The sequence below is a fragment of the Aythya marila genome, assembly GCF_965140915.1.
Source record: "Aythya marila genome assembly, chromosome: 1".
Lineage (NCBI taxonomy): Eukaryota > Metazoa > Chordata > Aves > Anseriformes > Anatidae > Aythya > Aythya marila.
In genome coordinates this window covers 77,378,987-77,403,602 of record NC_139042.1, presented here as the reverse complement: position 1 = coordinate 77,403,602, position 24,616 = coordinate 77,378,987, and the positions used below count along the sequence as shown (strand labels likewise).

Here is a 24,616-nt window from a genome sequence, read left to right as displayed (position 1 = left end):
TGAGACGCATTTACATAGAAAAATAAGTAATTAACTCAGCTTGTCAACGCAATTAATTGCGACCACCTCACACCACAAAAGAGACTTTACAGTACACAGGAACACCGCACAAAAATACACTTCGTGATGCATTTGGGCTAAGCATACTTACACATCGTGACTATCTGACATTTTCCCATCGAATTTAGAAAGTACGATTTATGTACTCAAGTGAAAGCTTGCCATTTAGCTCTGCTAATAGGTCAAGGAGTTAAAAGTGATCAAACACACGAGGCCAGAAGTTAAGTTCCAGGCAGCTGCCCAAGTTTTGTGCGGCTAACTACCACAATAAAGGTTTGACTTGAGACTAAGCTAACGATAAATGCACATTGCTGCCTTTCCCCCACCTTGAAAAGCTGGTGTTTCCACTCCTGTGCACATGCTTTTGAGAATGCATTTATGACTTTAGAGGACATTTATGACTCCAAAGAAACAACAGATATTTTTTCAAGAACTTCGTATCTTACGCATCCATATATATTTTAACTCCAATTACCAGGTCCCTGGTGCATTTCCTAAATACATTGATAACGCTTACGATTCAGACATGAAAAAAAACAGTAATGGCTTTTTATTTCCAATCAGCTTTCTACTTCCTCTTGTGACTGCGGACACTCTCTTCAACATAACGAAGAGCAAGGTTGTGTGCTGCAGCACTGCATGACAAGTTCACACCAAACATTCAGGACTCGAGGAAATAGCCACAAGTTGCACCTGGGGAGATTTAGATTAGATATCAGGAAAAATTTTTTCTCTCAAAGAGTGGTCAGGCACTGGAATGGCCTGCCCAGGGAGGTGGTGGAGTCACCATCTCTGGCAGTGTTCAAAAAGCGCTTGGACAAGGTGCTATGAGGTATGATTTAGTAGCTTAGTGGTGATAGGAGGGCAGTTGGACTAGATTATCTTGTAGCTCCTTTCCAACCTCTATGATTCTATTTCAGACAGAACAGCTGAGCACACACATGCCATTAGCCCACCCCAAATGCAGAGTGAAACCCTAACATCTGCTTAAGCTTTCTTCCAGAACGGGACATAAAGCAAGCTTTAAAATAGCACTTGGTCACAAGGGCCTTGGTCGCCTTGGCAGAATAGGACGCTAGGCAAAAGCCTGAGCTTTGGAGCAGAGCTGTCTATTCCATAGAGTTTGAAAAACACAGCACTGTAGCACCAAGATGAAAGGCACTGCAGCAACTCTAAATTGTGAACATGAAAGAACGTTTTTTGTTTTTGTTTTTTTTTTTGAAGGACAATTGGATGAAAATAAAATCTAAAATTAGGAATAAGCACAAAAAAAAAATAAAGTTATATTCTGATAAGTTTTTTGGCAATCTGAAAAGACTTTCTGTATTTCATTTCATACTTCTGTGACCCAGCATCAAGTTACCCAGACACCCTGATGCCAACTAAGTCAGACCAAGTACTGGAATTAGTATTCGTGCAGACCAAGCACCTCAGGTACTTACACAGGCAATGTGCTTCTAGGTGCCACATCAGCTGCATTACCTGCTTTTGTTCCTAGGGTGTTATTATTCTATTCTTCCCCCAGGAACAGTCAGCTAGCTGCACTCACAGCCCTACGCCATATTTCAAGTTGATGCAGCCTACTCTTGAAGGCAAGTGCAAGGGCTTGCCTTCACTGAAGAGATTTACCAGTGGAATTATGCCCTGTAATTACACTGCTGTAACTTCCTTGAATTACACAAGCAAAATATCCTATCTGGAACCAGGGCACGTGAGTTAAGCAAAACAGCTACAGCAGTGTAAACCATTGCAGTTCGTCAACCTGCTTTCTCAGCTCAGCTCCTGAAGCTGCTCCTGAGACTGCCACTGAAGCCTGCTGGCAGACTTGCTCAAGTGAACCCTCCCGAGCCTGCTTCAGTCAGGTTCTCACATTTCTTCAGCACACTTAAGCCATTTTGACTGAATCGGGTTAGAAAGCATTGATATGAGTAGCTCTACGAGCAGAGAACACTGAATGGCAAACAGCTAAGTGCAAAAACCTCTTTCATCTGTTCAGATGGATATGAATCCCATCAAAAAAAAATCCGATCAATCAAGGACATTCAAAGAGGTAGAGAAGAACACCAGCAGTACAGCTATACTATGAAGCTTCCCCATGACACTTAAGACTTCGGATGCTTCAACATCAATTTTATGGGGATACTTGCAAGTTTCTATATAATTGAAGACTAACAAAAACTACCTTCTTTCCCAATCTGATTCAAATTTTTGCAAGTGTCTTTCACTGCCTCCAGCTTAAGAACAGGTATAAAAATAAGAAATAAGTGAAAGAACAGTAACAATTGAGAAGGGGGCTGTCAAAGATGCATATTATTGTAATTGAATATATTAACCTAAACTTGTTTTTAAATTCAGAGATACTGTCCTGGGAGGTCAGGACAACTGAAAGTGGGAAGAAGTGCAAAAGGGTGCTACTTTTAAGCAAAAAATGGCTGTTATGAGAGCAAACCAATTTGTAGAAACATATCCAGTAGCAGCTCCAAGAGAATTTTACCATAAAGTTTGTTTTACCATAAAGTTTGTTCACAACAAGAATACGCTAACTAGACCTTCAGGATTTTCTGCCCCCCTCAAGTCTTTCGATCGTCATCATGGGCTATACCAATGAGTCCATCATAACAGTACTAGTAACCACTGCATGCAGAAGCCGTCTTTCTAACAGTTAAACATAGTCACACAATTACATTTAAACTCTTCGTAACTTGCCTTGTACTCAGATACCAACAGTGGAACAAAAATACATTTGCCATATTATACACACTGACATTCCTGCAACAGAACAGATTAAGGATGCAGTTTCAGGCAGTATTCCAAGACTGATGTCTTATTAGATTGTCACTGGTATTTTGTTGAATCATCTTTATAAAAGACTGAGGTCTAAGCCTGGAATTAAACATTTTCAAGAAGTGATTTTGATATACTCTGACTCTGCTAGATTCAAAACTTCTGAAATTTGAGAAAGACTAAAGCCTACAAATTTTTCTGGTACTACAAATATGCAATTAAAAAGGAGTACTACTAAACACTAATCTTTAGAAATAACAATCACCAGATCTGCTTGCATCCATGCCAAACATTTGTTTAGCAACCATTACGTTCAACATACTCTTTACATAAGCTCTTCTAAAGTGCAGAGCCTAAATTGCTAAAACTGAAGTAATCCCTAGCTTCTCAGTTCAAAAGCTTTAATGTACACCCTGAAAAGCAAGTGAAATTGAGTGTCAACAGCAGGTTTCAGATTTGCTTTGACCTCTTAGACTACGTTTGCCATTTACATTTCAAAAGATGATTCCTCACAACTGCTGGTTTCTGCAAATCAAGAAGGAATATTTTGTCTTTGACATTATAATAAGTGTTCTAAAACAAGTCTTCTGAACAAGGAAGAATAACAGTGATTAACACACTGGTCTATGAGCTTAGAGTCCAGTTTTCTGGCCAGTGCCTGACTTGACAAAGAAGAAAATGCTGAAACCAGAATCCTGTGTTGTGGACAAGGTATTGATAACATTCAAGACAAGGTTATTTCAATTAAGTTCTACTGAATGTGTTGTCAGAATGATAGGAAATTGGTTCTGGGTCAATTCTTCTTTAACACTTTAGTTATGGAAATAATGCCTCCTTAGACAGTTTCAAAGTCTGTAGAAGAAAAGTCAGTGATACAGAAAGGGCTTCCCCCTCCCTGTTGTCAATACTCCCACCTCATTCTATGCATAATCTCAAAATTATTAACCAAGCCCAAACAAGACATTTTAGACAGTCAAAACCACACATTTAAACAGCAGCCACTGTATACTTTATTAAGAAAAGAAGTGTTTGCCAGTTAAACTGCCATCACTTTATTGACTTCTCCACTTACTTGTAGAAAATCTGTTCTTTCATAATGGCCCTGGAATCATTTATAGCCAGGTAAATGTTGAAGCACTGGCAAGGGTCTCCTTGGAACTGTGACAGCCTTACCATGGCAAGAATTAGAAATATCTTTGCAAAACGCAAAGTAAGCAACACATCTTTCATTCAAGCAAAGTCATTCTTGAGACAGATGTCACACAAGCCAAACAGCAGAAAAAAATCCTTTAACTTAAGCAATCTTTTCTATTGTGACAGTTTCACAAAACGAAGTGCAATTTGTAAGATAAAAATCCATAAGATAGCAGTTATGCATTCTCTTCACGTAACTGTGTAGCCAAGTCTTACTACTCAGGCTGGGGAGGGTGGAGCTAAAATGAAACAGCATGATGTTCTATCTTCATGAAAATGTCCTGTTGCTAATGCATCTGCTTTTGCCTCCCTTCTTTTTTAGCAGTTCTATGCAGTCCTATGCATTAGAAGTCAGAGTTGGGCTTCTTGGTTCGTTGGGAGTTGGGTTTATATTCAGTCCTCTAAGCAATTCAGAAGACAGTCTATACACATCTGAAAATAAGTTCCTCGTTTAAGTAATCCAACTATCAGAGAAGATATCCCCCTATTACTTCACCTCTGAAAGTTGTTTCAATTCTTTTTTTCCCATCTTCATCTTGTAGCCACGTGGCAGAACAGCATTGTCATGGGCTACATATAGTAGTATTTAATCTTTACTAATAGCTTCAGTAGATTGCCCGGGGATTTTTAGTACTGTAGTAGGCTTCACATGCAGCTACATAAGCAGATTCTGGGAAGAAATCATCATGGTATTCTGCTAAAAACCTAAGAAAGTACACACAAAAGGAGAACATGAAACATATAAGAGAAGCAATTTTCAAATCAATTTTTAAGCTCAGCAAAACCATAAACTGCAAATTACACATTATTAGTTTGAAATCTGTCATACAAAAAGGGTTGTCCTATATCTATTTATTTACAAGTTTTGCAGAGTGAGAAATCATTCTCAAATCCAAGTGAATGAAAAAATTTTGGTCAAGCTCCATAAAGGAAACCCATACTTTGTATTCTTTTCTGAGCATAGCTTTTAAGAATTGTGAGACAAAAAAGTGGGAAGATGATTCTGCAACAGTTCTGTCAGTCACCTGTTCAACATAGTATTCTCAGTTACTTCAAAAAGACGTGAATTTCAGTTATCACTACATCATTATATTATGCAAATGGCCATTAACTATTAAGCCAAACCATACCTTTTACGGTAAGTAGAACTACGATTTGTTCTTCCACATGTGCATGTAGGGTCTCCATCCTTCTAGTGTGTCTGATTTAAATGATCTCTCAAACAAATAGTACCTTGTGTAAATCCAGTTCCCTCATTTCAAATTTCTCCAACCTGCCCTTCAAACATTATTCCCACAGCAACACACAATATTTTAACACGTTCTGTTCTTCTAAGATACAACTCCTTCTCTGGTTAAGTATAGAAAATGAAAAACACTGTTGCTACTAACAGCAGCAGAACAGCTGAAATGACTATAACCACCCTATACAGAGATGTGCTATATAAGTGGGGGTGAAAGGCCAAAACAGCACCGAAACCCTGAAGTACCTGATCAAACTTGACTTCAGGAAAAGAGAGACCTTCAAAAATACCTGGATATTAAAGATCAGCTTCAGTAAAAATAGGAAAGTGTTAGCTACATGTTCTCTGAGTTAGTGTAGGACACAATGGAAACAGGGAACAATGTAATCTCCAAAATCTGCTTTCTTTCAAGAACCACTGGCTGGGGAGGTAGCTTACCCATCAGAAGCTAAAAATCCTAGCTTTGCATAACCAGCTCTGGACCTAAGTCCAAATTAAAAAACAACTGTAAAGGTGAGTACAATTAAAACCAGTGTTTCTCCAACCTCATTTGCTGTTAAGACTGTCTAAACTAGGCATGCCTTTTGATCTTCAGGAAACCACAGCATCAAAGAACACTGACAAGACTCTCTATAAAAAGGCAAGCAAAATTTAAAGCAGAAATAAATTAATTGTGGAGAACTCATACAGAAAGCAGAAAAAGTGATCAACTCCAATAAACACACACCCCAGTCCTTGTACTTAAACACGGCCATCAAACAACTGCAAAAGCAGAGGGACACCTGATTATATCCTACTAATTCTAGGTAAAATAATGAGAAACACAAGCTTTTTAGAACAAGGCAATTATTTGATGTGCCACCTTTTGTTAAGAAAGCACTTTGTCAACGCCCCCCATACTTGTTTGCTTCCTAAGAGTTCCATAATTAACTCCACAGAGGGACCTAGGCTGGTTTCTGATGTGAAACATTTCAGGCTTAAAGACATGCAAGTATATTGATTGTCCAGCAGTTCATTTCCAGAAGATCAAATGGCAGCCTGTTTTTGTTTTTTAACCATCACCCAAGGAATTAATCAGAAAAGGCTCCATTACATGACCCATAACAGCATCTAACCAAGAACCTGATTTCTGGCAATATTCAGTTGGTGTAGGTACTGCCAAAGAGGGAGAAAGATCTCTCTTGTACCTAAAACAAGGATTCAACTCCCTCTGCCACAAACTGACACCACATAGACTATCATAATAAACGAGTAAGAGCTAAGTTAAAGTTACACACAATCTTCATTCATGCGATCCTACATGTGTTAAATAGTTCGGCATTTTTAAGCATTCATACTGTGCTAGTTTCTCATTGGTTCCAATAGCAGCTTTGACTTTATTTTAATAGCACATGCAAAAAGGATTACATAATTCAGTTTGGGGAGATCATTTTGAAAAAAAAAATACACAAGATATTCTGCTAAACCAAAAAAATATCTTTAATATTACAGCAGTGTTACAGCTGCATTATTCTAACTTCCTATTCACAGAAGTAAAGGCATTAAATAGATGAAAAAGCAGCAATGAAGTATTTTTCCCCTGAAGGAACAAGAGAGAGTCAACCAACGCAGTGAATGAACTAAGCACTGAATCAAAAATTGTTAAACTTTGGCAAGACAGTAGGCCAGAAAAAAATAATAACTTTACGCTTTCCTGGAACTTAAAAAATAAAAAACAAATGTAGATTAGAGCCAGCAATATTTGATTAACACACTGAAGCGTACTAAGCGATTTTCTAACCCAAGTCATTCAAAGCATTTACCACCTTCTCTTCCAGGCTTACCAGGCCATAAATTGCTCTAATACTTGGTAAAAAGGATTCTTTCATGAGATGCAGAGGTATTCCTTAGAAAGCGATCCATAAACACACAAAAACAATTCACACAATCAGATCCTCCTTCTAATCACAGAAGCACATTGTTGGTTGTTTGCACCACACAAACACACATTCCTTACTCTAGGAAAACAACCAAGCTGGTGGCTTTCTATTGGTGAAGTGACTGATGACCAATCAACGTCATCTACCTGGATCTGTAACGTGGTCCCACACGAACATAGTCGTCTCCAAATTGGAGAGAGATGGATTTGATGGGTGGACTATGCAGTGGATAAGAGACTTGCAACCCTCACGCCATTTCAAGTGCAAGGTGCTGCACCTGGGCCAAGGCAATCCCAAACAGCAGTACAGACCAGGTGAAGAACTCACGGAGACCAGCCCTGCAGAGGAAGGCTTGGGAGTTCTTGTGGATGAAAACCTTGGCATGAGCTGCCAGAGTGTGATTACAGCCCAGGAGACCAAATGTGTCCTGGGCTGCACTAAAAGAGGAGTGGCCAGCAGGGCAAGGGAGGGGATTGTTCCCCTCTGCTCTGCCCTTGTGAGGCCCCTCTTGGAGTGCTGTGTCCAGGTCTGGGGCTCCCAGCACAAAAAAGATGTGGGGCTGTTAGAGCGGGTGCAGAGGAGGGCCACAAAGATAATCAAGAGGCTGGAGCACCTCTCCTATGAAGACAGGCTGAGAGAGCTGGGGTGTTCAGCCTACAGAAGAGAAAGCTCCAGGGTGACCTCACTGCAACCTTTCAGTATTTGAAGGGAACTTATTAAAAAAAAAAAAAAAAAAAAAGATGGAAAGAAACTCTTTGCTCAATCAGATATGGACAGGACAAGAGGGAATGGCTTTCAACTAAAAGAGCAGAGATTTAGACTAGAAATTAGGAGGAAATTCTTCACTCAGAGGGGGGTGAGGTGCTGGAACAGGTTGTTCAGAGAAGCTGTGGATGCCCCATCCCTAGGATGTTCAAGGCCAGATTGGGATGGAGCCTTGGGCAACCTGATCTAGTGGGTGGCATTCCTACGCAGGGGACTGGAACTAGGTGATCCCTGAGGTCCCTTCCAACCCCAACCATTCTGTGAGTACTACAAAAGGGTACTGAAATTACAGTAATTTAGGAGTTCATAAAATACTCGATTCATTAACTGCTGTGATCTCTGATTGTAACTAGCTACAAATCACTTCCTAGTTTTTTGGGGGGTTGAGTTGAAGCAAGTGTGATAAGGCTTGAATCTAACTTTTAACATACTGAGACTGCACAAGACTAAGATAAGCAACAAATGGAACTGAATTATTAATTCTTCATTAACACACGTTCTGACTTTGAGAGAGAAGCAATGACTGCAAACTACCAAGGCTGATCAAATTTCTGGTGTCATTGTGCAATGTTCTCTAAAACATAATACCAGAAAGTGCTAGATTTTATGAGGGACTACTTTAAGTGTAGGTAATGGGAAACAGGTTCATTCTCTCAAAAAAAAATTACTGATATTTGCTTAAGATCAGTCATACATGGCAGCTTGGTGCAAGATAAAGGTGAGAGGTTTTAGCTGAGATGCTTGTGGCATACCTACAACTCAAGGAAAGAAAAAAAAAAAAGCAGGCAGAACACACGCAGTCTAATGATGTATACCTCACTGTTCTTAATATAATAGCTGTGAAAAGCAAAATACCCCAGGGCTAGCAGATACAAATTACTTTCTGTAGAGAAATGGTACAAAACAGGCAAGAGAACACAAGGTCAGCTTCTGTCCCTATCCCTTGACTACCTGCATAAAAAAAGCAGTCAAAAAAGCCCTTCTGAAGCTGCTTTCTATTCATGCTGCATCACAGCGCAGAAAGCTGGCACAGAAATATTAGGAGTCTCAAAACTCTTAACTACTGGATATTTCATTAATGCCTTGCTCTTGAAAAAGCTGAAACAGCACAAAGATCAATTACACTGGCACCTGCAAGCCGCAAGCCAAGATTTCAAAACAGAGGGAGCTATACCAACTTAGCAAGCAGTCAATGTTCTGGTACAGATCTGAACACACACTACTATTTAGCTATTCAGAAATTGTTTATTTGTCCCTTTACAAATCTGACAAAAAATTCAGTCACCAGTTGCATCATTATTGCCTTTTATGTTTATATACTTTTTAAAGAGCTTGTATGCTTACACCTGAGCAGTGAAACTGCTTACTAGTGACAGTTTGGAAACACACAGTGCACACAAGCTTCCTCGTATTTAAGACCACATGCTTTTCTCTTGACAAGCATCCACAGTTAACCCTCATGCTCAGGACACAGAGGGAACATGGCATAGTGCTGCTATGCCCCTCTCTACCACAGATTCCTAGAAAAGGAACACTTCAGAAAGGACTTGAGGAGATGGAGGTAAGAAAAAGAGGCACACAGGCAACCTTATGTTCTGGACTTCAAATGCAGCAGTGTACACATAGCAAGCTTACCTCAGGTGACTCTAAAGCAAAAACGCCTCACAAATGTACTGCCATCTGGGCTGTGAGTTATGCAGACAGAACCACCACAAAAAGATATAGAACTAGCATCATCCACATTAAATAGCCACTTGGCATGTATGTCAGGAACGATTCTCAGCAAGGTCACTGAATTAATATGAGTTTTAAGAGCATCATCTGGTAGCAAAAACGTCCTTCTCTTGGCAACCTCAATATAACTTACTGCTTCAAGTTTCTGCATGAAGAAAATGACTTCTGGATATCAGCTGTCACCCCATGAACAAACTAAGGAACTGCCTGAAAAGTATGAACATCCTCAGGAAAGGAAAACCTTAAAGGACAACCTCAGCTGTAAAGGTATGATGTACACATACATGACACACAACACAGAGCTGAAAGGAAGTATTTTCAAGAAGGTAACATCTTGCACACTTTTCTACAGCTCTGGCTTTTAGAAGGTAAGCAGAAGCTCCAATAAGGAGTCTGAGCTAGATACTGTTTGAAAGACAACTGAAAGGCAATTGTAATGATCTATCCAAATGAATTTGCTGAAAGAGCATGATGGGTCCTAAAACTGAGTCACCTCTTCAAAAGAAATGTCATTTTCAGATTACAAAACCTATCTCCTCTCCATGACTACTACTGAAAGGCAGGATTTTAAGCCTAAAGGCTTACTTTCAAAGGTGTATGCCACCACCTGTCTCCCTACCCCCTCCAACTGCTAGGCATATCTCCATCTGGAAGGCTGCTCAGGCAAGTTTTGGATGTTAATTCTGACATCCAGTGTTTCAGAAAACCATCGGGTTTGTTTTGTTGACTGGAGTCTTGTCACTCATCCACATACAATATTCCTTTTTTTTCTTCCGTTCTCAGGAAGTCGCAAATAACCTTTCATTAATTGCACATTAGCACAGACTAGTGGTCATAATTCACCACTGCAATTAAGTGTAAGATCACTATACTCAAAAAACGTTTAGATATCAACACCAGAGATCTACTTTCTAAGGTTACTTCAAACAACTTGCAATCTTTCTAACACATTTTATCACTGCAGTCCTCTATAATTTGGTCAGTTTTTGATTTGGCTCCCTCCTCATAAAATACTCAATACTGAAGGTACTTTATCCATGGAACAGATTTGCACAATAGGTAAAAGCTGTAAAGCATCAGAAATAAAAATGAAAGCTGAAATGAAAGAGTCAACTTACAAGATACACTGAGTTTGAAAGATCAGTGGATTTCAACAAAACCAAAGTATTTAACTATTAAGGATGTACTTTTCAATCATCTAAAAAAATACATATTAGTCTCACCTTGACAACTACATTAGAAATGTTAAAAGCATTTTAAGAATGTAATTGTTCATTTACTCCTTGTTCTTTATTTCAGGAAACTAGAAATATCTATGCCTTTCCAAACCCTTAGCTACATTGCCTGATATTACCTCAAAGAAAATTGGTCTTGCTGTTCTACAAAGAATAGACAAGTTACATTCTCCTAGCTTCTAAGCACATACCGTTGGTCAATAGTCCCGAGACGACAGTTTTCCAAGTCAAGGCTGTATTCGAATCAATGGAAAGAGGAAAGCAAGAAGTGGCATATTCTTGCCTGTTGTTACTCATCACTTAAGCAGCTCCCGAAGGCATGCTAGGCACCTCAAAATAAGGATAGGCCATACATAATACAGTACCTATAATGCTTTTTTAAAAACATGGCTGAAACTATGGAATTGGTTAAGAGGCAATGCTTTTATCTCAAAAATTAAGATCTTGCAGGAAGATTTAACCAGGTACCCTTTGCTAGGGAAATTACCGGTTAGTAGGCACCAATTATTGTGCCAGCTTCCACTGTTTGTTCCTGAAGCCTAAATTGAAAGTAGAAGTGAAATTTCCTGAAACCAACTGGTAAGTCAGTTGCTAAACTCTATTTCAGACTAGTGTTCTTCTGCAGATATTATGAATTATTTCAGGACTACACAGTTTGACATGAAGACTAAGAGGTTTTCACTTAATTTGAAAAACTAGTTTTCCTTCTGCAAACTGTGCAAATTCCGCAATTGAGAAATAAATGTTCATGTTCTCCATGAAGAAGTTTTTGATTATGTATGCTTGTAGAATGCTGCACAAAGGGTACAGCTTCTATTTAATATGAAACTCAAAGATATATTTAATACATTCCTTTAAAAAAAAAAAAAGCTGTCTGGAAAACTGAGATCAATCTTGTCTAGCAGCAATTTGAGGCATGACTGGAAAATATTACCCATGTAGCATTTCAAAGTGAATTTAATACATCTATCAAGTACTGAGTAAACTCAATAAAACAAGCTTCCAGACAAAATGGTATATTAAACAAGTCTCAGTTTCTAAGCCCGCAACAGATTAATAGTGTAAATGTTAAATGAAACTGTAAATTTCAGCCATATAATCATAATTCAAAATTCAAAATTAAATCAGTAGCTATGCCAAAACTAAATCAAGTTGTGTATCATATTAAAGTTTTAAAAGTGAATAAACTACTTTTGTCAGAGTACTCTACCTAGAACTCAAAGATGGTTCAGGAATAGTTTTATTAATTTTAACAGACAGGTTCAATCCCTCTTCTGCTATAAGAAAAATAAATAAAAGCAGAGTGCTTCAGCTTGTCACTTCAGAGCAATTCACCATAAGAAATTAGGTAGCCTGAAGTAAACTATCTAATGCATACAGACTGTGTAAAATAGTTCTTAGGTTTCAAAAAGTAATCCAGAACAGAACTGATACAAAATACTCTTAATAAACATCAATTTATCCTTTCATTCCCAAAAAGGAAAAAGACAGAATGTGAAATTTGAGGGAAAAAAAATTTACAAGATACCACCCTCAGCCTCAAGTTTTCACTTGTGATGAGAAACAGGTAATGCATAAGTATTTCTGCTATAAAAGTCTGAATGAGTTTCCAGAAGATTTAGTTATTTGAGCACTTTCAGACAGATATGGGACAGAAAAACAAATGCCCAAATGAAATACATTCTAAAGCACCACAAAAACATGTAAAAAAAATAATTTACCTACATAAGATTGAATGCTTCCTACAGCTTCCTACTGTAATTTGCAATTTCTTTCACGAAATGTTCTGAATTTGACAATTTCTGATAAAGCTACAGAAATAATAATTATAGGAAAACAAGAAGAGCATCAGCAAAACATCCATTACATTGGCCTTAGAAAGCACGATGAAAACATATATAACCTCAAATATTTTGTTGTACCAGATAATAGCCACACTATGCTTGCTTGGGGAGGAGCTGTAGGGGGGCCATTTTGGTTTAGTTGTAGTCTGGTCTTAAGCAATGAATGCCCCACAGTACTAGAGCACAATTTCAGTTAAATGCTTTCCAAAAAGGAATCCAGCTTGTGTACTGAGACCACTCTGCAATGCAACATAAGGCATAGCAAGCAGAACTACTGGGAGTTTTGCTTCAAAAGCAGTCTTACCTAACCTAAAAATGCTAATGTGGAAACACCATTTTTTTTTCCACATTTATAGGTAATTAGGCATTTCAACAAAATGGTCACATAGAAGAATAAAACACATATGGACACCAACCCCTATGATCCTGTTATTCCGTGACACTACTAATAGAAATTTTAGTTTAATCACTACCCTACTTGGACACAGTTGTTTCCTCCCTTCATCCCCATTCCACCTCAGCTTATCCATATAATGGTTATAAAGAAAACACATTTAAGACATTAAAGAGTTAAGATCTGCTCTGATACAACAGAATCAGAACAGGAGGATGTCTGAAAAACTGATTTGATCCACAGCAAGTTAGACATCCTAAACCATATTCACTTCAAGCAAAAATACCTAGTACCTGCTTTCCAAAAGTGCTAATGCTGTCCCACTTAGTATAAAAACATTTTGAATACTAGTAAGGATCTGACAGAATAGAAATATAAGAACAAATCGGTAAAACTTTAAAATGAAGTCATTCAGAAGCAAATGTCTGTATTGTAGAAATTTTGACATTTGAGATATCTTTAATTTTCAATACGCAATTAAAATAAAAGCACTTTAAAGTTTTTGTATGGACAATCAGCCCTCCTTGATCTAATAAAACTTTTGATATGCTAATAAAATATTAGATTACTTTTCAGTATGTAGCCGTTTTGAGGTATCTGACCAAGGTTAAGTTAGAAGTTCCACATTTGTTGGAACCATTTTGTGTTTAACATTTACAACACTTTTTTTTTTTTTTTTTTTTTTTTTTTTTACAAGTTTTGTCTTTTTTTTTTTTGCTGTGTTGATGCTGCAGTATGCAGTGCCACATTAGACATATGAACTACAATTACAGTGCAGAGATACTAACTAGAGTACTGACAAAGCGGATCATGATACAGATATGACTGTACTATCTCCAGCTGTAGAGCTACTGTGGTTAGAAGAGTTTAGGTACCCCTACAAGCCACTGCACTGCGTAACAGAGAAACCCTTTGGTTTAAAAGCTGGACTAGGGCAGCCTTTTCTGGAGAAAAAAAACACATGCAGCAACCACCACCACACTACCATCATGTGTAACAGGTTTTAAAACACAAGGTTTTCTCCCTGCTAACAGTGATGCAACACCAAAACACTCAGGTTATGCTCTTAAGAACAATGCAGGGTTTGAATTTCTTCATAAAACATGCTTCTTAGCATTCTCAGCAAAATCAGACTTGTCACTCTATACTTTCTATCACACAAGCTTTTCTACTTCAGTTTTCTACCAATGTTTAGTAAAGTTTTAAGTAGAGAGTTTGGATCCCCTTCAATTTGAATTCCAGAAGTAAAAATTTAATTTTATCATACTCATTTCTGTAACCACAAGAATATCTTCTAAAAATCCCTTATAATTCCAGAGCACTTAAATCTACATAACAATGCAATCACTACTGTGGTAGATTGTGTCGCATTACCTCAGAAACATTTCGAAGTGTTTTACTAAAGCCTTTAGGTTTTTTTCAGGAAAGCACATCTTCCCGAGTATTTCTGGTAGCTTTACTGTAAAAGAGAAAAATAATGTTTACAAATTTTACCTGCTATAAAGAAAAGAAGAAAGCAAGAATATCTTTTCACTGCAGCCTCCATTACTCTTTACAAGATGCTCAGTGATTTTCCAGAAACATTACTATAACAAGCAAGCTCATAAATTGAATGTTGCCTGCTTTAATAATGTTTGATAGTGTAGCGGAAGCAACGCTTATTTACAGGTTTTTGTTTCTGTAAATCAAATAAAAGATAACCGAATTTATGAACAACCTTTTAAGAATTTTAAAGAGATTACAGAGTACATTTCTCCAAAAATAAAGCTGTGATAAAGCAAATACAAAATCACATTGATACTGCCACTGAAAACAAATCAGACATTTTGATTCCAGAGCAGTTTACCAAACATCCGTAGCAAATGTTGAGATCCATAGATATATGATGGAGGTGGTGGTTGATCACTTGGTGGATAATTCTCTGGCATCAGTTTCCAGGACAAAACCTGAACATTAAAAAAAAAAAATGAAAATACTGGTTATGAAATCAGTATAGCATCATAATTAATTCAGTCTATACAGAACTTCAAAATATTAGATGAAATAAATAATCTAAACACCTTTTCTCGTGTAGGCCTACTCTGAGGGCCACAATATCTTTAACCATTGAAAGGACAATAGCATGAAGTTCTCTTACCTCATTCAATTCATTGTTTCTTCTTCCTTCAAAGCCAGTAAATACCGCACTCCCCTCTTTGCTAGGAGTTAAAGTTATAGGTGAAGATGATCCACTATGGACAGGGGTTTCTTCAAAAACAGAAGGAAAAAAAAATTATTAAATAATCTGTTTTGTGGAAATACAAGATACTAAAAGGCAACTAAGGCCTGCTGATAAAACATTTAAAGTCTTAAAATACTGTAATTCAGTAAATGCTATTCTAAAGTAGACTGACAGATATCCTGTGAGTAGACTCAAGTAGCTCCTTGAATTCCATTGGGAAATACAGCAAAGTATTGTATTTCTCCCTCTGGTATACAACTTCAGAGAGAAATAATTGATACGATAAGTAATGAATTCCCACTTTGATCATTCAGTTCCCAGTCCATACCACATTAAGAAAAAGCTTGTTTAGAGTAACAACTTTAATAGCAAAACCTACTTTTTTCCAGGTGCAAGAAGAGCTTTGGCATGGAAGCTGGGGTGTCAAGATGCCGCCGCTTCGGCTGTGGGGAAGCACTGCTTTCTGACAACCTGTCACAGTTAGAGGTATGGCGTGTAGAACGTCTCAGGGACTGCAGAATTTCAGGTTCAGCTTTTCGCCTTTTTGGTGTGGCTGGCTCCCCTGCTGGAGGCTGGCTGTCTGTTGACTGAGGTGTTGGTGGGTTCAGTAGAGGAGGACTTGGGGAAAGCTCCTCCTGATTTCTAGGAAGTAAAGGCAGCTTGACATAAATGAAGAGGTCAGATGTTCTTTCCTTAAAACAGCAAGTTTCACAAATCCTCTTAAATTCTTACACAATTTAGTATTCCCTTAAGAACAAGCAAAGTCATGCAACCTTCTTTTAAGTGTTGTTTTCTCTAAGAACATTCATTTGCAAATGTAAAGGTTAGTGAACATAAACTTACATTTTGATGCAATTTTATTTCACAAAGTTGCAGAACAGCTCCACACCAGTCAGCAGAAACACCTCTTTGGAGTTAATCAGATTGAAATTCAGAAATCATATTCTGAATTCAGGCAAGCAGTTCACACAGAAGTCGAATGTTTTATCAAAACAATTTTTAAGTCAAAGCATACAAGAAGCCACAGTATTCTAAACGTATAACCACTTACTATTGCATTTTCCTCAGATAAGCAGTATTAGACTATACCCAACCTACCTGTTAGTATTTGTTGAGTTTTCTTTGATTGGAAGAAAGAATTTTGATGAAGTCACCTTCTTAAACTGAGCTTGCTCATAAGGATAGAGCAAAATTAATGGAAGTGTGAAGTCAAAGGTTATTCTCAGCCCATCAACCATCTCTTTACATAGCTCAACACTACAGGGAAAGAAAGATTATGAATTTCAATTTTCAATTTCATTTGCATGCCAAAATGTTCAGTGTAGTTTTTAGGAAATTCCCCTTAAATACAGATCACTAACATCTTAACTATGATACATTCATTTATTCGCTATGTAATAATCCCTTAAAAGCATACTTGAAAAGACAGTGATTCCAGTTTGTAACTTCATTCATACAAGTCCAAACTTTAGACAGTCTGTATAATTTTGAGTTCATTAAGCAATCGTTCTATTACTATTTACTGGATTAATAAAACCCACTTTACAGTAAAGTCAGTCAGATGTTTTCCACATAAGCAGTGTTTTTTTTCCCCAAGTTCACTGTGCTCAACTAGAAGAGTCAGCTGTCAGAAAAATGCTTAGGATTTAGTAGACTGAGTGTCTGAGCAAAAGCCATATGCAGAATTTGACCTATAGCAGCTAACTAAGATACAGTTAAGGCTGTGCTTAAAACATACCCAGGGAATCAACAGAAATGGATACATTTATATTGGAGATCAGCTTCCAGTGCCCTGCTCCTGCTAACCGAAGCACTGCATTTAGAGACTACTAGGAATTTCTGGTTTAGGCTTATATAAAACATTCACAGTGCTAGGTGCTGGGCAGATGCAGTGGTACAAGAAACTAGAAATGGGTGCAGTCCACCTCCAACACCTCTAACCTCTATGAAGGTAATCACTTTTCAGGTCTCAAGTGCATACATGTGTATGGCAGCATCAAATAATGTTATCAAAGCCACACACATTATGAAGCCTATACCCCCCCGTTACACCCTCTTATTTTTATTTTATTTTATTTTATTTTATTTTTTTAAGGCAAAAGAAAACACTATATTGGGTCAGGGTAGCACCATGCGCATAAATTCCATCACATTTTAAAAGGTCAGTTACCTTCTATGCAGAAAGGGCAACACAATAAAGTTGTCAGCTCAATCTCTCCTACTTAATGGATCACTGAAATTACAACCATTTTCCCTATTAAAGCATCTTCTTTATTGAGGAAGTCGCAAAAGCATACACCTTTAAAAATCATCACATACACACAACCTTTTGGTCATGTTTCTCATGTCTCGTCTAACTTCTCATCTGGGAGATTAATTGCACTTTCCTTCTTTCTAATATAATCTGTTAAGTAATGAATGACATCCATATAAAGTGAAACACTCACTTCGGGCAAAATACTGCAGGGAATGGCATAATTATGCAGTGCTGAAATAAATCTTGATTTTATGTTCTATTTTTGGAAATTTAAATAAAATGAAAAATTTCACCCCAGTATAGACTTACGTAAAAGAACAATGTCAACTAACATTGAGAACCTTTACCACAAAAAACACCATACAACACCCCCCACAACACTACAAATATGCCAGGTCAACATTGCATTTGTACCTTGGTAGGAGACTATACAGCTCAGCTAAGAAAACATACTAAGATTTAATCAATTTTAATAAACAGGATTGGTGCTACTACACAGTGAGTTTCCTTGCATTTTGACTCTAGGATTTAAGATATGTCATTAAAATAAATCACCTCCATTTGGAGTTCTCTACTATGTTTGCATAAAACATTTATAAAATTTGAACCTGTTCAGTTTTATTTCAACAGGGAATTCTTATATCAGATATTCTCCCACTGCTCAAAAAAAAAAAAAAAAATCAAAAAGGGATATTACAAAAGGGGATATTGATGCTTTTGTATCAGGACTCCTTCACTGATAAACAAATTGTCAATGCTACTGTTCTTTAGATATTCATCAAATATTTTAATCCCAATGAAGGGACATACATGACAGTATAAACTCACAAAAATGAACAGCCTTCAGACTGAGCATGCAATGCAAGTTCATTCTTCTTGTGACAACAGCACTGGGCTAAAGATTACTTACTTCTTCTCTGGTGGCACATAATGAATATTCATATTAGCATGTGGAGTCATCTGATGATGTCGAGACCTTTCATTGGCTGAAAAAGCAGCATTAATAGCAAAATGTTTCACATATGACTCCAGGATGGTTATTATATTTGTCTGGCAAGGAAGCTTCACCAGCTGAAAAAATAAAAATAAACTGATGTCTTATAGAAATAATTAGTAAATGTAACAATCTAAAACAGGAGTTAATGAGTTTAATGAAGCATGAAGTTACTTCAGGAGTTACCCATTTCAACCTGTAAACTACATTTTTGATCAATCCATTATAAATATTTGGAGAAAACGAGGTAAACAAGTGTACTCTATTTAATTTTCAGCTTTAAAGAGCAACTTACACTCCAAAACACAACCAGGTACTGCAATGTTACAACCTTAAATACAATAACTCACTGCTTTAGCTATAGAGAAGGCTGCTCCTCAAAACTTTTTATTCTTCCTTATGTTGTCTAAACTAACCCTTGCAATAAAGCTCAGAACAGGGGTTGTTGTATGCAAGAAGTATTTTTGAACCACCCCACGCATATTCATTTCATACCCGTTTTCTTCTATTAATATAGTAACAGTCTTCCTCAAGCTTCTTTTTCAAGACTTCAGGAATTTCAATGTTTATTGCTCTTTCTTCCATGTCCCTTTTTGTATGAGTGTCTTGATCTTCTTTCTACAACAGACCAGTGCAAGAAATTATATATTGCTTGTGTTATTAAGAAGAAATACAATAACCAGGATACAATATAAAAATGAAGTTTTGTTATGCAAAAATAAGAGCATTTTAATTAAAGTATTATTTTTGTATGTACAGTACAATATAAAAATATTATTTTTGTATGTACAGTATCTATTTAAGTGTATACTAGTCTTACTGTAATGTAAGCAATTTAACAATACTGTTTTCATGTCATCTACAAATTCAGTTTTTAAAATTTGTTTTTAATTTAGCATTCACTTAAGCATTTAATAGAAAAGAACAAACAGGAACTTGTTAGGTTTTGCTACTTCAGATCACCTCCATTGTACTAGTTTGATTCTACAGACCTTCAGAACAACTATTTACCCTGTACTTTTTGTTAACGTAGAGAAAGATGTTTTTTTTTTTTTCCTTGAAGTCAGCCTTCTACATTTAAGACCAGAGTTGATAGGCCCATCTCACAGTAAAATACAAAAACCATAAAGACCCTACTGCTATGTCCAACCTGAGTAGACCAGTAAGATTTTATAGCACCTATACACATGGGTAACCTAGTTTGCTAAGTTTTCTTCACATAAGCCTTACATGTCAACAGACAGGAAAAGAAGCAAATGTGTATTGTTTGATTAATGACTTATTCTTGTAGAATTTTGGTATTTTCTTTAACTTTCAAGAACTCAACTACAGTAGGCACTGGGAGTGAGAAAATATACATTTTAATTCTGGCTAAATAAGCAACTGTGGCCTATATTTACTCTATTTAAACTTTTCCAGTGTTTTATATACTGATTTTTAAATTCTATTAACTTAAGGAAGCCATGAATATACCATTTCTGTCCTATCTTCTATGTCACTGTCTTCACTTTTTATTTCTTCATCTGTTCCTTCATCACTGTCATCAGAAGAACTACTTATAGCTGTGTAAAAGAGATTTCAGATATTTATCTCACACTATCACATTGCACAGAGGTTCAGGCCAAACAATTTCAGGCCTAAATTAAAAAAAATAACAACTCGTTATATGTAATTCGACTAGAATTATTCATTCTTATTAAACACATAAGTAGTATTTACAGCACAGTATCAACTTTTTGAATACGGAAGACAGTAAGTTTAAAGGAAGTATTCTAGTATCTCTTCAATTGATGTACACTCACAGATAATTTCTATTTTTATTGTACTTTAGTACTGAACAAGGGGTTAATGCATTAACTATTCAATTGAGAGCTCTGGATATGTGCAGCAACTGTTACACTCCATACATCAGTTAAGTGCAAAAGGTCCTGCTAGCTTTCAAGCTACAAAGAGAAGTGCCATGAAATCAAAAGAGGTGGTTTAAGAGTGAAATAGGTCAGTCAGACTGGGAGGGGAAAAAAATCCCCCCAACAGATATATAGAAACATTAGAAAGGAAAGCAGCTTGTTTGCTAACACCAAACAAGGAAACTGCGGGCTTCTTGCACCTAGTACTACTACAGTAAACAAAGCAGCACTGAACTCTGGTATCACGAAGTGACATGAGGAAAAGCCTCTAGAAAACCAATTAAAAAGAAAAAAGCAATAGATTAAGAGATACTTAACATGAAACATTACACTCATTCTTCACACAACTGCTTTGGTATAGTTTCAATCAGGCCATGACACTCATGTCATCCTACCAGCACGTTAAGCACTCACTGTACCCCTAGCACAAAGTTAAAGCATCACACCAGTTACTAAAGAACGAAAACAAGCTCACAGTTTTCGCTACTCTCGTCATTTTCCTCAGCAGGAAGGCTTTTTAATACAGAGTCAACACCAGGCAATCTGCAACGTCTCTTCTTTCTTCCTTTTCTTCTCCTATAGAGGATAAAATGGTTCACTTAAACTTGGCTGATTTCATTTAATTTGTTTATCCTACCTAATGACATTACATAGAAATGCACAGGAAATGTATGTTTGGGTTATTTCCATTAATTAACATTGAAATAATTTGGATAATGTTTATTTTAGAGTGGATACCTTAATGTCTGCACATTACCTCATATTTGTGTTCCCAGGCAGATCCTCAAGCCATGTCCAACCTATATTAGGTTATTGCCTTTGGCTGAAAAATACCTCAGGCTTTCCTAAATTATTGTTCAAGTACATTTCTTTTGGAAGATGTAAGTTAAGCCTGTACACAGGCATTTCACAGCAACACTTCTGAGTAACATACAGTTACTAAATGTGTTAGCCATTTAGAGTGTTGTTTAATGATAATGCGTCTACCTTAGTATGGATGTACTGACTGTATTAAGTATTTACCACCAACAGTGTGAACTTAGAGACCAAACTCACTTGTAGACACCTAAATGTAGCTGTTTGAATATGAATCTCTTATTTATCTTGAGACCAAAAAGATTTCTTACATGCGAGCCACAGCCTTCCGCGCCAATTTACGTTGTAATCTGCGATTTTCGTCCGTATCACGAAGAACATGATCCTCAGCTGCCCATCTATCCCAGCTAAGGATTGGTAAAAGGAGAAACATTAATGGCTCAAAATACATTCCATTCATGATTATTACCGAATTAATATACATTAAACCTAAAACATCGTATTTCAATAACATTCAGATCAACTTTGAGTTGCATGCTTCTGTATTCACATGGCTTCAACTCTCACGTTGCTCTTTAAATGCTCTCAAACCTTGACATAACACGACAGCATTTGTAGCACCAACGCATGCTATAAATCATAGTCAGAGACTGCACTCATGTACTGACCTTGATAAGCAAACAGTCTAGGCCTAGATCTAACAATACACAAAATCCTTTTTTTAATGAAAAACCTAGGTGCCACAGGTACATGCCAAAGACAGATATCCCATAAAATTTAAACTCAAGACCATCAGACTGATCCATTGATATTTATAGATATAAGGCAATGAAACATGAGAAAGCGTATTAAAGGCATTCACAAACCAAACATACTCACATTAAGTCCTTTGATATTCTGGGTAACATCTTTCTTTGCAAAATAAAATGGAAGAAATGGAAGAACTAAAATTGTGCATATGGGTTCTTACCTTCTATTCCAACCATTAAAATGGATCAGATATTCTGGAATCTTTCTGCCTTTCTCATCTTTTCCGACAATAATATCAACAATCTGAAACAAACAGTGAATAGCATGTATTAAAAGGCTTGACAAAAAGTGAACTTTCTAGCGTTTAGGGATTTATGCACATAGAAAAAAAAAAGTGTTAATTTACATAAATTAAATACACCTAGAATGTTGCCATTAAGTATTTATACGAGCAGAAGATATGGATTATACTCAAGGTGAGAAAACAAGCTTTTTTCCAGAGCTCTTCTCAAACAAAGGACTGCCGTCTTTATTGTGTCCTCAATACATTCAAAACAAAGATGCAAAACAATACAGTATCACAATAGGAATGTGCAGATACGGTCATGTGGGCAAATAACGTTTTCTCCTGAGTGCTCTCTCTTCAGGTCCTCAAAGCAGGAGAAAACAGTGCTATATGTAAATCTCAAACACTGTTCTCTTGAACGCATCATCCAGCCAACAAATATTAAAATGTCTTGTAAATATCTGAGCCTTTGTTTCTTCTTCTATCACCCCTGTAACATTGTCCTCTTTAGCACATGCACAAAGAAGTTTATTTTGACCAAATCATGATGAGGGTAAGCGGAACCAAAAACCACCGCTCTTGCTAATGGCATTTTCTGATCAACTGTTTGTGCAGGAGCTCTTCCTTGATCATTTTCCAAGTGAAAAAAAAATGCAGATGCACTACTCTTGCTCTCCCTCTTCCCAGGAAAGAGATTCAACATTTAAGAAAATGCATGAAGACCTAGTCTGAAAGTGCCTGCACCTCAAAAGAAAAAGGTATTTCGCAATGGATCATTAAGAAGACCATCAGGACCGGTAAAAACAAAGCTATCAGTGGGTGCACCGCTTATCTCCAGGCACAGCCAGCAGCTAGGCCACGGGAACGTTTAACCTGAGAGCCGACAACTTGAGAATTGTTGAGCCAGATGGGGCCGAGGGCAGCTTTGCTGGAGCTCCGTATATTTAAAAGCAAAGAAAAGGCACTAATGATTTGGGGCCAGCCAAAGCATAGGCCTGCATGTGGAAACAAAAGGGCAGTTGGAAATATCGCAGGAAGGCGGAGACCCTGATCAAACGTGTTTAAAAAATAAATAAATAAATAAATATGTACGTCACTAAAACAAATTGAAGCAGAAGTATGACTTCGGACTGGAACCCAGTCGAAATCTATGTTTTTGTCCCTCAGAGGAGCGAAAACGCGACCCAAACCAGCCAACAGCGCCGTGTTTACAGGCTCCGCACGGATCCCTTCGGCGTGTCAGAGCGAGCCCGCGTCCCCGCGGCACCCAACGCCGCACAAGGCTCCCGCCAGCGCTGTTACCGGGCACAGCAGGCCGGCAGGAGGCAGCGCCCGCAGAAAAGCGTCGCCAGGGGACAAGGCCCGGCGGCGGACAGGGCAGCAGCACCCGCCCACCCACCGCCCGCGGGGCCGGGCGGCGCCTCCCTGTGCCAGCGGGCGGCGGCCGCTCCCTTCCTTCCCCTCACCCCGCACCGGTGGCGGTGGTGGCGGCGGGGCCGCCAGGTCAACCCCCTCCCTTCCCTCCCGCTCCTCCCCCGGCCCCCGAGCGGGCGCGCACCCGGCACGGCGCGGCGGCGGGGGAGCGTTAACGGCCGCCAACGGCCCCGCCTCCCCGCGGCGGGGGCGGGGGCAGCAGGGAGGGAGGGTAGGAGGGCGCGGCGCGGCGGGGTCACCTTGGCATCATAGAGCACTTTGGCCTTGGTGGGGTCGGGCTCGAAGCAGAGAACTCTCTCCCCCCGGTGGAACTTAAATTTCATTCCCCGCGAGGTCATTTGTTCATCATGGCGCAAAGGAGCGGCGCCCCGCCCCGCCCGGCGGGGAGGTGCCGCTGACGGGACCGCCTCTGCCTCTGCCTCTGCCTCTGCCTCCCCCTCTCCTCCCTTCCCTCCCCTCAGGCGCTGGCCGTGGCCCCGAGCCCGGCTCCCTCAAGCAAGCAGCCGCCCCTCAGCCTTCCTGCGAGAAAACATAAACAAATAGGATCGGGGGCTAGGAGCTCGGTTCGCCAGAGCTCGGTTTAATCTTTTCAATGTTCAATTTCAAATTGACGGAGTCTCGAGCAGGACGCAAATCGTGAAAATAAAATCAATTCACGTTTTTTCCAGCTCACCGACGTCCTGCTGATCGATGCTTGGAAGGGTCTGGGGCTCAGGCAGGAGAGCTGTGTAATTTCCCACACAGTGTTGCTCGATGCTCCCTCAGGCCCTTGCAGCTTT

At 38.4% G+C, this 24,616-nt stretch overlaps 1 protein-coding gene across 4 annotated transcripts; it reads right to left on the bottom strand.

The window, feature by feature from the left end:
- Positions 1 to 1,404: 1,404 nt before the first annotated feature.
- MSL3 (MSL complex subunit 3) lies at positions 1,405 to 24,208 on the bottom strand. Of its 4 annotated transcripts, none has more exons than XM_082771327.1 (13): positions 23,962 to 23,978; positions 22,338 to 22,420; positions 21,679 to 21,774; positions 21,027 to 21,127; positions 20,118 to 20,206; positions 19,140 to 19,262; positions 18,561 to 18,721; positions 16,492 to 16,650; positions 15,773 to 16,035; positions 15,310 to 15,419; positions 15,019 to 15,118; positions 14,547 to 14,631; positions 1,405 to 4,743 (listed from the first exon to the last, which is right to left on the bottom strand). In XM_082771327.1, coding segments are annotated over exons 3-13 (1,293 nt in total). In that variant the 5' UTR covers positions 21,681 to 21,774; positions 22,338 to 22,420; positions 23,962 to 23,978; the 3' UTR covers positions 1,405 to 4,643. The 4 variants fall into 4 exon arrangements, with proteins under 4 accessions (XP_082627453.1, XP_082627454.1, XP_082627455.1 ...); XM_082771328.1 differs by lacking the exon at positions 23,962 to 23,978 and adding an exon at positions 22,539 to 22,884; XM_082771326.1 differs by lacking the exon at positions 23,962 to 23,978 and adding an exon at positions 24,077 to 24,208 and having other exon boundaries at positions 1,407 to 4,743.
- Between the last annotated feature and the right edge of the window lie 408 nt (positions 24,209 to 24,616).